Source organism: Pogona vitticeps, chromosome 4 (assembly GCF_051106095.1).
Source record: "Pogona vitticeps strain Pit_001003342236 chromosome 4, PviZW2.1, whole genome shotgun sequence".
In the NCBI taxonomy this organism is placed as follows: Eukaryota; Metazoa; Chordata; class Lepidosauria; order Squamata; family Agamidae; genus Pogona; species Pogona vitticeps.
Window position 1 is genome coordinate 16,156,717 of NC_135786.1, and position 13,140 is coordinate 16,169,856.

The following is a 13,140-nucleotide window of genomic DNA, read 5'->3' on the forward strand; positions in this document are numbered from 1 at the left end:
GACTGGATTGTTAACAGCCCTGCTCAACTCCTGCAAACTTTAATATTCCTTCAGCTCTGAGACTTGAGGGCACAGCTGTTTACTTTAGAGGTCTCTTCGGTTCTCCTGTGTCACTACAGCTGGGAAATAGAAAGAAGATATTAAAAGATCCCCCTTCCAATAGTGTATGTATGCAAGTAGTAAGCTATTGCGGGGCACCGATATTGAAGAAATACTGTATTTTTTTGACTTTATGGCTCCTCAAAGGCCAATAGATTAGTGGTGGCTTTGGTGGATACAGTTCCCCTTATTACACTCCTCTGACAAGGAAATCCATGCAAATTTGTTGGTTTTTAAAGTCCAGAATTTGTATATCCAGTGTGGTGTAGTGCAGTGGTTCTTAACCTTGGGTTACTCAGGTGTTTTTGGACTGCAACTCCCAGAAGTCTTCACCACCAGCTGTGCTGGCTGGGGTTTCTGGGAGTTGCAGTTCAAAAACACCTGAGTAACCCAGGGTTAAGAACCAGTGGTGTAGTGGATAGAGTGATGGACTAGAACTCTGGAGAACAGGGTTCAAATCCCCATTCAGCCATGGAATTCCATTAGGGGAGTGCAACTGGTAAAGCCATTCCTTAAATATCTCACTTGCCTTGAAAGTCCTACAGTGGGGTCTTGACTTAAGAACTTAATCCGTATTGGAAGGCGGTTCTCAAGTCAAAAAGTCTGTAAGTCAAGTCTCCATTGACTTACAGTGCATTGAAAACCGATTAATCCCTTAACAGGCCGTTTTTGTTCCATATTTTTTTTCTGGTCTCTAAGTCAATTCTCAGGCTGCAAGTCAAACCCAAATTTTGCGGCCAGAGAAGTCTGTAACTCAAAAAGTCTGTAAGTCAAGCCGTCTGTAAGTCAAGGGTCCACTGTATTAGGTTCACTCATCCTATATGGGTGTTTATATACAGTGGACCCTTGACTTACAGATGGCTTGACTTACAGACTTTTTGAGTTACAGACTTCTCTGGCCACAAAATTTAGGTTTGACTTGCAGACTGAGATTTGACTTACAGACCAGAAAAAAACCAAAATGGAACAAAAACGGCCTGTTATGGGATTAATCGGTTTTCAATGCACTGTAGGTCAATGGAGACTTGACTTACAGACTTTTTGACTTGAGAACCGCCTTCCAATACGGATTAAGTTCTCAAGTCAAGACCCCACTGTAATGGCAAGGTCAACTGGCGAAATGACAGCTAACCCAAGCCCAAATGCATCCAATGAAACAAGTTTTCTTACTGACAAAATAACAAGCCACATAAAATAATTACCAAAGCAGCACATGCTTGCACTCCGACTTTTTATTCTAACACTAAACAGCAAGGCTGTGTGTGTATGTCTAGGTGTATGGACATGCAAGTGTGATTGTGAGAGCTTTTCAGGAGCATTACCCAGGTTCCAGAAGTGAGTTCATTTGTAAGCAGGAAGGTCACTTTTGTGGGCTACGATTGTCAGAATCCCCTAGCCAGCGCGGCCACCAATCATACTGTGTGAGGGACTCTGATCCAAAAAAATTAATTTTTCCAATGTCAGGTTGCAAATCGAATGTTTAAACCCAACCTGCTGCTTCCACGAATACAGATTTTGCCTGAGGAGTGTTCTTTGTGAGCAGCTTTAAGGACACCACAAAGACATGGGAAAGCAGAAAATGTTCAGTGGCAAATCCTGGGATTTGTATGCAAAAAAGATCCCAAGTACTGGACAACCTCTCATATTGCTAGACATAATGTGAAAAGATTCTTCTCTGATGCCTCAGAGAGCCAAGGCTGATCAGAGTAGACAGCACTGAGCTGCATGGATGATGATCTAACCTGACTTGAAAATAAGGTAGGCTCTGAAGAAGATAAGCTCTATTGAATCAGACCAAGGTCTGTTCTAGTCTAGCATCCTTTTTCCTGCAACAGTCAATCGGATGCTTCCGCGACGTGATGGCAACAGCCCTCTTGAACTCTTTTTCTTCAGCAACTGGTCTCCTGCCCCCCCCCATTCTGGATAGAATATATAACCCACCCAGGCTCCCTGTGACACCCCCCCAAGGCTGCTTACAGCCATCATGATTAGCAGCCATTGGCAGCTTCCTCCTCCATGAAGTTCTCCAATTCCACTCAAAAGCCACTCTTCCTGACCTTTGACACCAGTGTGTGCTGGTGGATTCCAGGGACAGCTTCCAGATTCAGAGGAATAATTTCTGCTCAAATGGGTGATGCTGGAAAATGCTCCAGCGGAGAGTCCTCCTGTTGAGACTGGCTGCCAGCCTGGCTCTCTTCTAGAATTCACTATTCCACATCCTTTCACCTCACTTTCACTATTTCTTTCCCCCCCCAGATGCCCAGTGTTCTATGTTAGTGGGCCATGCTCGTCCCTCACTGTACTGCTTGGAAGAAGCAATCCCACTCTGACATGTCTTTCTTTTTTTGTACTCCGTTGCGCTCCTATAGTATAATGGATAGTGTCACATCTGGGTTCCAGTTCCCCTTTGAGTCACGAAAGGCACTGGGTTACCTGGGGCCAGTTCCTCCCTCTCAAGCTGATCAACCTCACAGGGCTGTTCTTAAGATAATGGGGAGAAGGTAATCCATCTATACCAGACCTGGGAAAATGCGGCCCTCCAGATGTTGCTGAACTGCAACTCCCAGCAATCCTCACTATTGGCTGTGTGGGCTAGGATTGCTGGGAGTTGCAGTTCAGCGACATCTGGAAGGCCACATTTTGCCCAGGTCTGATCTATACTGCCCTAAGCTCACTGCAAGAGAAAGGCAAGATAAAAGTGCCATAAGAAATAAAAGTTCCAAGTCCTCCATACAGAGCACGTTATCATAGTCTCTCGAGACTGAAGGATGCCTAATCTAATCTAAGAAATAAAAGCAAATACTGTAAACTTGTTAACAAAACAGCATCCTCATACAGAAGGATGTATTAACAAGGAAGTACAAGGATGTACAATTCTGAACAGGAATGGGTAACACATTTCACACTCAAGGACAGTGTTTGCTATTGGTGTGCAATTATACTTACACAGGATAACAATATGTGAAGGGGAGGGATAGTCATTGGTCCCACCCACCCTCCTGAACAATCTAGAATACAGGAGCTAGGATGGATATTTCTTCCTGAAATCAATCTAGAAAATGACTCTGAAATAGTGTAAGAGATGACCACGATAGAAAAGGGAATAATTTGAAAGCCAGTGTGAAATCTAGCAACTATGAACAAGAACACAGAACAAAACAGGGTCAACAAAACCAGCACAGTATAGGCAGCCAATATATTCAGTTACAAAATCATTCTTGCTGAGTGGTGCACCCTTCAGTTGTCAGAGAAACAACTGTTAGCTTTTGCAGTTTAATAAAGACCAGAGGCTGCAAGACCAAAAGGCAAGAAGGAAACACAAACAAAACAGTTCTAACTGCTGATATTAAATTAATCCAGCCTTCTGGTTCAAGCGATAGCCTCTCCTCCTGGGTCCACACAAATCTTTTAGCAAATTCTGACCCACCTTCACACCGTGTAACTACAAGAACTGACCCTCTCCCTGAACGGGATGGATGTCTCCAGAAACAAAAAATAACCAAGATCTAACATGGCTTCACTGAACAGAGACTCAAAATACCCCAGTAGGAGAATCAGTGGATTTCCACAGGGACGCCCGGGCCATCCAGTCCATCCATAAAAACATTGTCTCCACCTCATCCCACTCCCGCTCCTGTGCCTCTAAACAAAGTCTAGCTTTTCAGCAATGATAAAAGAAAATGCCTACCAAGCAAAAACCGGGGCTGAACTATAAATCCAGCCAGCTCTTGAGCATCTTTGCCACTGGACTGAGCACCCAACAAACAGAACATCCACGGCCAGAGACCATTCTAGAAGCCAAATTTCTGGATTGGGTAATACTTTCAGTGACACGCAAAGAACGAAAAAATAAAATTGAGCTTCAGAGTTTCCCAGAACATTTTCTTCTGGATATAATGATATTGTCTCTGCCAGAATTTTGTGCCTGTTGAAAGATCACAAACCTATTTTCCCTGCACCATCTAAAACGGGCACCTAGCGAAACTCCACTGTTGATTTATTTCGGTTCCTTCAGAAGCGGCCATCAAATCTACAGCCTTTCACCAAACCCTTTTCTGCCCTACCTCGCTTTTCACCCAGGAATCCCCTCACCTCAGATCTATCACTGGAACAGAATCTCTCCAAGTGGCATTCATTTTGTTTCAGAAACCTATGAAAAGCCAGTGGCTCCATCATTGTGGGTCCCCCCCACCCCGTCTTCCAAGGCAAGGAATTCCTTTCTCATGCTCCAGGTTAAACCCTGGCCTCCCCACGACCCCAATCTGGATCCCTTGCCAACCTCTTCAATAATCAAACACCACCGTCCAGCATGCCCGCTATTTCAAGCCACACAACATCCTGTCCCAAACCAAAATAGTTAAAAAGTGTATTTTTACACAGTGTTGTGCAATGGGTAGAAGGCTGAAGGAAAGCATGAAAACTCTTGGGGTGACCTTGGGCCACGGCCCCTCTTTCAGTCCGGCCAACTTCCCAAGGCTCTTGTGAATGGAAAGTGGACAGAAAAGGCAGCCATGTGCCATGAGCTCCTGAAAGGAAACGCAGGAGAGAGACAAGGAAAGCTAAGGAGAAAATAAAGTTGCTCCAAAGTGGAGGTGGAGAGCAGAGAGACGGGGCAACGTGTGAAAGGGGAACCCAGTGTGACCAAGGAGGAGAGCTTACAAAGTCCCCGTTTCAACACGCATTTAGCCACCAGACGGAGAAATTCGACCCCCTTTCAGCGATAAGAAGGACGAATCCCTCTCCGTGGTAACTACTCCGGATTCTCTACCAACCCGCACAAGCGCGGGAAGATAAGAGCGTGGGGCGACTCCTCATCTTGGAGCAATTTTATTATTATTATTATTATTATTATTATTATTATTATTATTATTATTATTATTATTATTATTATTATTATTATTATTATTATACCCCTCTTGGCCACCTCCTCAGGTGGGCGCAACCCCACCCCCCGCGCTGGGCACTTACAAAGCCATATCCCCGCGATTTGCCCGTCTGCCGGTCGGTGATGACGACGGCTTCCTCGATGTCCCCGAACACCTCGAAGTATTTCCTCAGCGAGGAGTCCGTGGTGTGGTAGGGCAGCCCCCCGACGAAGATCTTGGTGAAGGTCGTGTCCTTCTGCACCGTGTGCATGGCGCTGGCGGCGCAACCACCCCGGCGGGGGCTGCTGCTGCTGCTGCTGGGGCGGCGGCGGGTCCGAGAGGAGGAAGAGGCGGCGGCGGCTGGCGGCGAGCGGGCCAGGCGGCCAGGAAGGGCATCCAAAGCCAGGCGAGGGGGCAGCCGCGACGGGAGGCAAGACTTCCAGGGCGGAGCGAGACGTCCGACCCTCGGAGGAGGAAACGGGCTACTCGCGAGGGCTACTCGGGAGGAGGAGGAGGAGGAGGCGCGGGGACAGGGGGAGAGCCCGCTCCCCCGAGCCACGCCGCCGACGGATCAGCGAAAGCAGCAGCAGCAGCCGCAGCACCTCCGCGCCCCACGCATGGCCCCCGGCGGCATCGACGGCCTTTCAGCAGCGCTCGCGGCCCCTCCTCCTCCTCCGCCGCCGCCGCCCCGTCGGGCAGAGACCTCCCGCTCGCCGCCGCGGAGCCTCCCCAGCCTCTGCGCGGCCGCTCCCGCCCCGCTTTGGACTGGAGCAGCCCTCCTTCTCTCTCGCTCTCTTCCCCGCCCCTTCCAACTCCGGCTCCAGCCCCGCCTCTCTCTTCCCTGCCCTGCCCGACGGCCCGGGTAGGGTATTAGGGAAGGGAAGGCCGCCGCCCCGCCCCGCCCCGCAGAGGCCCCTGGGCGTCGTAGTTCGCAGCCGGCCTCGTCCTGTGTGGGTTTTTTTTTCCCCCTCCCGTCTCTCGCGGGTGGAAAACCCCCGGCGGCGCCCCTGGACCGCGCCGTCCGACACGTGGCTCGTTCAGGAGCGAGCCGTACCGGGGAGACTAGAGGGATTGGAAGGGGCCGCGCCTAATTGATTTGTAATGGTTGCGGTTGTTGCCGAGGAGGGAGAAAAGGGGCGAGGGAAATTTTTTATGACTCGTTTGCCAAAATAACTTGGATGGCTTTTGGTATTAAGCCCCTTGATGGGAATGAGTGTGAACTGCTGTGCAATTCTTCTGCTTCAGGCTGCAAAACACCTGGGGCCGGCTCGATCGCTTGTGGTTCTCCTCTTACCTGACCCTCGTCCACCACGGGAGCCCATCATCCTTCGGGTGATTGACAGGGGAAGTCAAACATACAGTATATGCAAAAGGGTAGCCGTACCTTAAAGGCTAACAGTTTTATTCCAGAGTGAGTTTTTGTTCCCCTGTCAACTTGCTCAGACCACAGGGAACATAATAGTTAGGCTAGTTATCCCTGTGATGCTCCATGGGTCTGAACAACTGGACTGGCCTCCTCCAGAAATGTTCAGGCTGAAATAAATCTATTTGTAAAGTGCTACTACTGTTTTATTTTTTCATTTTGTATAACTGCTGAAACAGACTAAGGTGGCTATCTCTCGGAAATAAATATATGTGCCTTTGTACACATAGTTAGTTAGTTAGGCATCCTTCAGTCTCGAAAGACTATGGTGTCGTGCTCTGTATGGAGGACTTGGAACAGCGTCTAGTGTGGCTGAGGAGGCCAATTCGAGAGTGACAATCCCTTCCACACTGAAGACAAATACAATCTGTCCCCTGTCCGGCTCCCTGGTTTTGCTGCTTTTGTGATTTCCTCTTTGCCTCGGCCTGCTGGGCAAGGGTCACTTCAAACTGGGAGAGGCCACGATGCAGTGCCTTTGTACACATACATGTGTGTTTAATGTATAACATGTATCAGGTTTAGGATTCATAACTTCTACCTTCTTATAAGTGCCTTTTATTTTGCAAGTATTTCTGTTTTAGTTCTAGGATGCATGAGTCCCATATAATCATCTTTGCAACTGCAGAGTCCAGTCCCTCTCAACAACCAGAAGCCTAAACCACACGTACATGTATCTAAATCCTGTTAAAATCAGTGGCCCCTCAGAACAGGATTGTGCCTTTGCTGCCAGATCTTTCTAGGCAAAAACCCTAGTCATTTGATGCAAATATAGAAAGTGCCAGGGCTGTGTAGGGTATTTGTTTCACCCCAGCAATTGAATCCTACGCTGTTGATGCCCATGGTGTTTGGTGGGCACTGCGATCAATACTGGGAAGAGCAGGGACTGAAACAGGCATTCATATAGGGAGAAAGCACACACACACAGGAGTGAAAAACACCTTTTGACACTGGTTGACAGGCCGGAGGAAGAGGGCTGGAGGGACTCTGTTTCTGGGTCCAGGGGGCCTTAGAAAGAATTGCAACTCATTCATTTGACCTTATAAGCGAGGCATCATGGACACAAGAGTCACCCCATTTTTACAGAGGTCACTGCTTAAGACAGTGTTCATTTACTGCTTCTTGGTAGCTGAGTGCAGGATATGCCTCTTTTGACCAAACTTTCAAACAGAAGCATGGTTACTAGTAAACCTAACTGAGGCAATTCATTTATAAAGAGCACACTCTCTTTTCCCAAAGGTAGAGTGATGGAGTAGACTCAGGAGGCCTGGGTTCAAATCCCCCCCTTGGCTATGGAATCTCACTGACGAAGATAAGATACCCCATAAATATCTCACATAAATTCCTTATGGGGATCCCGACTTGACCTCAGGTAAGAGCGACATCCCTGCCACTCCTCTGAGAGTTCGGCTTTCTGCCTATGACTACATTTCCCTACAGGCAGTGCGGTATCCCTTTCCTCGCCCCCCCCCCACCGTCCAAAACAGCCCTTCCTCGCAGCCACGGGCGGGCGAGCACTTTGGATCGAAGGCGGGCTCGGTGGGTGGAAAGGCGAGGAGGAGTGCTGTATGGATTTGACTAAGAAATAACACCGTTTGCAACGCAAATGTTTGCGCTAAGAAGCCCGCCAGGAAAAGCCGCCTAACAGAAGGCGGGGCGGGGGGGTGCGCGAGGGACATTAAACCCTTTGCAAGAATGAGAATTGCAAATAATTGCAACTGTTGGCATTTGGAGAAGGTCGTTGGGAAGTTTTTGCCTCTGGGTAGTCTGCCATCTCTTTATGATGCGCTTTTGGTGGTTGTAAATTATGACAAAGAGGGGCCTTGGGTGGCGGACGGGGGGTGGCGGCGATGTGGAGACAAACGAATTTTTCCTTCTCATTCATTCATGGACGATGTCAGATTGGAGACCTGGAATTTCTTTTTAACAATTCACTGTTACAGAAACCATGTATGCTTTAAAAAGAATGACTCCTAAAGTAGTTAAAACAGTGCTGGTGCTGCTGATACTGCTTAGAGAAATCCCAGACCCCCCGAGACTTTTTTTTTCATACATCTGTACATTATTTCTTCATTTGAAGTCTTTATTTAATACTTTTCTCTTCCCAGGGAAGTCTAAGCAAACATTTGTTGCTGCATCCCAGAAGGTTCTCACATGGTTTTTGGTAGTGAGAGCAATGGGTTGTGTGGTGAGGTGGTGGTAGTGGATAATCATGCTTTAGCCTTGAAAAAGGTCCTGGGATTTTGTTGCAAAACGCATGACATTTGTCTGTCTTTTGCTGTGGACGGCTGTGAAATGCATTTTTTCTTCCCCTCCCCTTGCTGCTTTTAATATGACCCTGACGTAATAAACTACTGCATTTTTGAGGGCATTTAGTTTCCTATTTTTGAGGGCATTTAGAGTCCTGGTATGCTGGTGGGTGTATTCTCTTTTGGGCTGGGATGACATTGCTGCACCATGGCCGATGTGCGGCTACACCTCTTCCCAACCAAATCTCTGTTTGTCGTTCCAAACTCTTTCCCCCACTGCCTTCATTGAACAGCAGCTGAATCTTGCTATTTCTGGCTGAATCAAGTGGACTCCAAAAGAAGTCAAAAACATCAAGAGAGACTAATGTGTCATTCCGTCTTGTTGGTGTTGAGTGCACCTGCTGATAACATGTTGGTAAAATGGCTGACGTTGGCTGCCTGGCTTGAGACTCCAGGGCAAGGTTCTGGCCTTATGGCACGTTTGGCTTTTCCTGGAGACAACGATTCACGGTGCTTGATTTGAGGGCCTCCCCTGAGATTAGGATGAGATGTCAACATGATAGAAAGGAACCATGGTGTTATCATCAATTAATCACAACCCTGGCCTCAGCCAGCACAGGTGCAAAGGAAGTGAGTGTTCCACATGGCTTACAACACACACAAAAACAGCCTCCAGTGTCTGCTGAGTCCCTTAACAGTCCCATATGGGAGTGCCAGACCATGCATCGACATGCAGCAAATTGCAAGGTCAAAGAACGATTGAGGAGGAAAGGTAAATGCAGAATGGAACGGGTGGATGATAATCTGTGGTAGGTAACTGTGAGGGAGGCAAATTAGCATATAGTGGCATGCTTCATAATAATGACCTCTGTCTATTTTTCTTGAACCTTAGGGAATCAGTTGCATGTCTTAATGCTCCCAGCACTTTCCATCACCAAAGAATCCTTGCCAGGATGATTCATCCATCTAGACTTAGGTTTGCATCCCTCCCCCAAGGAGGATATGAAGAAATTCCAGGAGGGGGCATTCAACTAAAAAAATTATTTTCAAATCTCTTAGCTCAATTTTTTTAAGTAAATTAGTTTTTAATGTTTAAATTACAAAATGAGCTTTTTTAAAATTTTGGGGTTGTTTTTGTTAAACGGGAGTTGGAGTAAAGAGGAGGGGAGGTATGAGGATTTCTTAAATATCAAAGGGCGGATGTTACCAAATTTTAATGTTTCACAGCATCTGCACACAATATACAGTATAGGTGACGCTACTGATTTTCCCAATGACCTCCTTGAAATGAAGAGTGGGACCTTGAAAATGAGAGTTCTGCCTTCTCAAATCATGTGTGTACAATGAGCAGAAACACTTCTGGGTTTACCTTTGCTGCCTTCTGTGTAATACTAACAAGAGTTATCTTGAGTGCCTGTGAAGGAGGTCAGGAGGCAAGTGTGCCATCCTCAGCATCAAGACCACCCAAGGAGGAGAAAGACGTTAACGAGAAAGATACAGGAGGGATAGCAGGCATGTTAGTAGAGGGGAAAAAAGGACATAGAGGTTTGTTTACTAGAGGAGGGAGAAGGAAAGAAGGGGAGGAGCTAAAACTTTCAATGTGGGAGGAAGATATAAAAGAGGAGGGAGGGAAGAGATTGGGGAGCATATTAGAAAAAGAAAGGGAGGAGAATAAAGAGTCAATCAAGGTAGATCCAAGTGGGGAAAAAAATATGAGCAAGCGTGGGATTTGTTAAAGGATTTTCCGAACCTTGTAAATAAATAGGAGGTTTGCTACCCGACCCAGAGATCACAAGAGAAGGAGAGAAGATATACTGTATGAAACATTAGAATGGGCAATAATAGTGTTCCCAAGGGGACAGTGATATGCCCAGGTCAGGTCTGCAACTCTCCGCCAAAAGGAGGGGACTGGGTGCGTCACCCATGTTGTGGGACGGTGTGCGCAATGAGGAGTGCACCCCTATGCAAGATCACCGACCGCAAAAGATTTGGCCCTGCACTGCAGTGAGTGGAAGAAAGATCCTCATGGACTAGTTATGGCCAGTTGCCGGATTTGTCTTGTTTCGACCCTGTTGGTCTAATGTTAGAAACACTGCGAGTTAATGAAGGAAAAAAAATGGTTTAAATCAGTCTGAGTCTCTTCTTCCCAATCACTGTGCCACTGCTGTTATCTATGGAAGATCTTCTGCCAGTGTCACTTTCTGCTCCTGCTTGCTCTTCAGGAGCTTCTCCACCTGGATCACCACTGGAACTATTCATTCTCTTCTACTGATGTGTGACTGTAGATTGACAGCAAACATGTTCTCTATGTGTTGCACTTTATGCAGCCCAAATGGTGCCATCCATCCATAAGGAGGTATTGAGGGGAACCCCAATATCTGCTTGGGGGAGCAGGAGACATCTTTAGGGATTTCCAGACTAACCAAGTGAGGAATGAGAATGCTGTGTAGTTACGGAGTGCTTGGTAGGAGACTATGCCTGGATGATTAGAAACTTGGTCCATACTACTTTTACCTAGAATGAGGCTTTTAATCCAGAAGGCTTTCAGGCATGCAATCTGAACAGTACTGTCAACAAAGAGTTTCCCACTTTAAGGTATTCCAGAACAAAGATCTGATGGTCAAGCATGTTCCTCTAGTCTCAGGCAGCAGTTAAAACTGGGCAGAGACAAGCCTGCAAGGCCACAATTTCAAAGGGTGAGGAGGTCCAGACCAAACCAAAGGCCTTTCAGGTCCACCATTAGGTTCCTGCAGTGGTCAGCCTATTGCCTAAGAAAAGCCCATGAGGGATACAGCTATGCCTGCCACTGCACATTGCCCAATATATAGAGAGGCATACTGGATTTGGTGTAGGAAGGAATGAATAGCTGTCCAGATTAGTAAATGTCAAGTCTACTCTATGTGCAATGATCCTAGTAGTTTTCAAGATAGGTGGTACAATATATTTAAGGAAAGGTTTTACTAGTGCCACCCACCCCATGGGTTTCCATGGCTGAGCACGGATTTGAACCTGCATCCTGCTTCTGAACCCTATTATACTGGCTCTAACCTTCATAAATATATCTAATCTCTTTTTAAATCCCCAAATTCACAGTTCAGCATATACTGCCTGTTGAGGTTCTAGTTATGGGTTTTCAATGGATGAGTTTGTCTCCACTTTTTTCATGTCATGCATAAATGACCTATGATAGCACCTCATATTTGCTTCCTCCCCAGCTAATGAGCCTCAACATGTTACAGCCTTTCGTCATAGGGGACTTGTTCCCAACCTTGATTGAGTGGATCACTTTTATCTGCATTTTTACAGGTATCTATCCTTCCATTTTGAAGGAAATCAACTCTCAGTGTTCACTGGAGGGACAGATCCTGAAGCTAAGGCTGCAATACTTTGGCCATCTCATGAGAAGAGAAAACTTCCAGGAAAAGACCCTGATGTTGGGAAAGTGTGAAGGCAAGAGAAGAAGGGGACAACAGAGGACGAGATGGTTGGACAGTGTCACCGAAGCAACCAACACGAATTTGACCCAACTCTGGGAAGCAGTGGAAGACAGGAGGACCTGGCGTGCTCTGGTCCATGGGGCCATGAAGAGTTGGACATGACTTAACGACTAAACAACAACAATCCTTCAAAGAGACTTGAGGTTGCAGACGGAGAACAGATCTGGAGATAGCAATTACAAGTCAGGATTGATGGCAGGAGGCTTGAAGAGAACACAGCTATTTTGCACTGTGCGCTATAGACTGTAGCCTCAACAAGTTACTCAGTAGTTTTTATAGTACTGTGGGAATAGTGAGGCATGTTGGTTTTGTTAATATCAGATATGGATGTTTGCCACGGTCTAGGCTGTGAAGCATCCTGGGTGAAGATGCCCTAAATGTTTGTAGCTGTGATCACGCTGTATCTAAAACTTGTTTCCTTTGTCTCTGCATGGCTGGTCACCCTGCATGCACTGTGGCCTTTAAAATTGCTGTTACTATAAATAATAAACCTTTGAATTAAAGTGGTGGTGGTAAAATCTCTGTGTTTAGTGAACTATGAAAGTAGAAAGTGTTCTAGATCTTGCCTTTGCTCAGCCATACATCTTCGGAATTAACTAACCTTTTCAAATATTTTTGAATTCAGCATTCGGGTCCACATTCAAGAACATAACCTGCACAGAACAGGAACTAGGTTGACTACAGTATTATGAAGTCATTTTGAGCCATAGGTTTGTTTGTGTAATATAAATAGTGTGCAGCCTTGCTGACGTAGCACTGAAGAGACTGAACTCTGTAAGCATTGAACACAACAGCTAAAATCTTGTTGCTTAGTGTAGTAAATTCCACTAGAATAGGCCCATTGAATCAGTGGTGTTTTCGTGAATTAGCTCCTTTGTTCAAATGGGCCTACTCTAACTGTAACATACTATGTTACTGTAAGTCACAGTTAGAGCAGGCTTATTTTATCAGTGGAACATATACGTAGAGGAGATGAGTAATTAAATCCTCATTGATTCAGTGGGTTTGTT

The 13,140-nt window shown here is 46.4% G+C and overlaps 1 protein-coding gene across 2 annotated transcripts in view; it reads right to left on the reverse strand.

Annotated features, from left to right (window-relative positions):
* Positions 1–5,533, reverse strand: part of RBM38 (RNA binding motif protein 38) — a 36,749-nt gene extending 31,216 nt beyond the window's left edge. Inside the window, exon 1 of one of the 2 annotated variants that reach the window (XM_072996821.2) lies at positions 5,068–5,533. In XM_072996821.2, coding sequence (XP_072852922.1) covers positions 5,068–5,235 — 168 coding nt within the window. In that variant the 5' untranslated portion in view covers positions 5,236–5,533. The remainder of the gene's footprint in view (positions 1–5,067) is intronic. The other variant, XM_072996822.2, reaches the window with a different exon arrangement.
* Between the last annotated feature and the right edge of the window lie 7,607 nt (positions 5,534–13,140).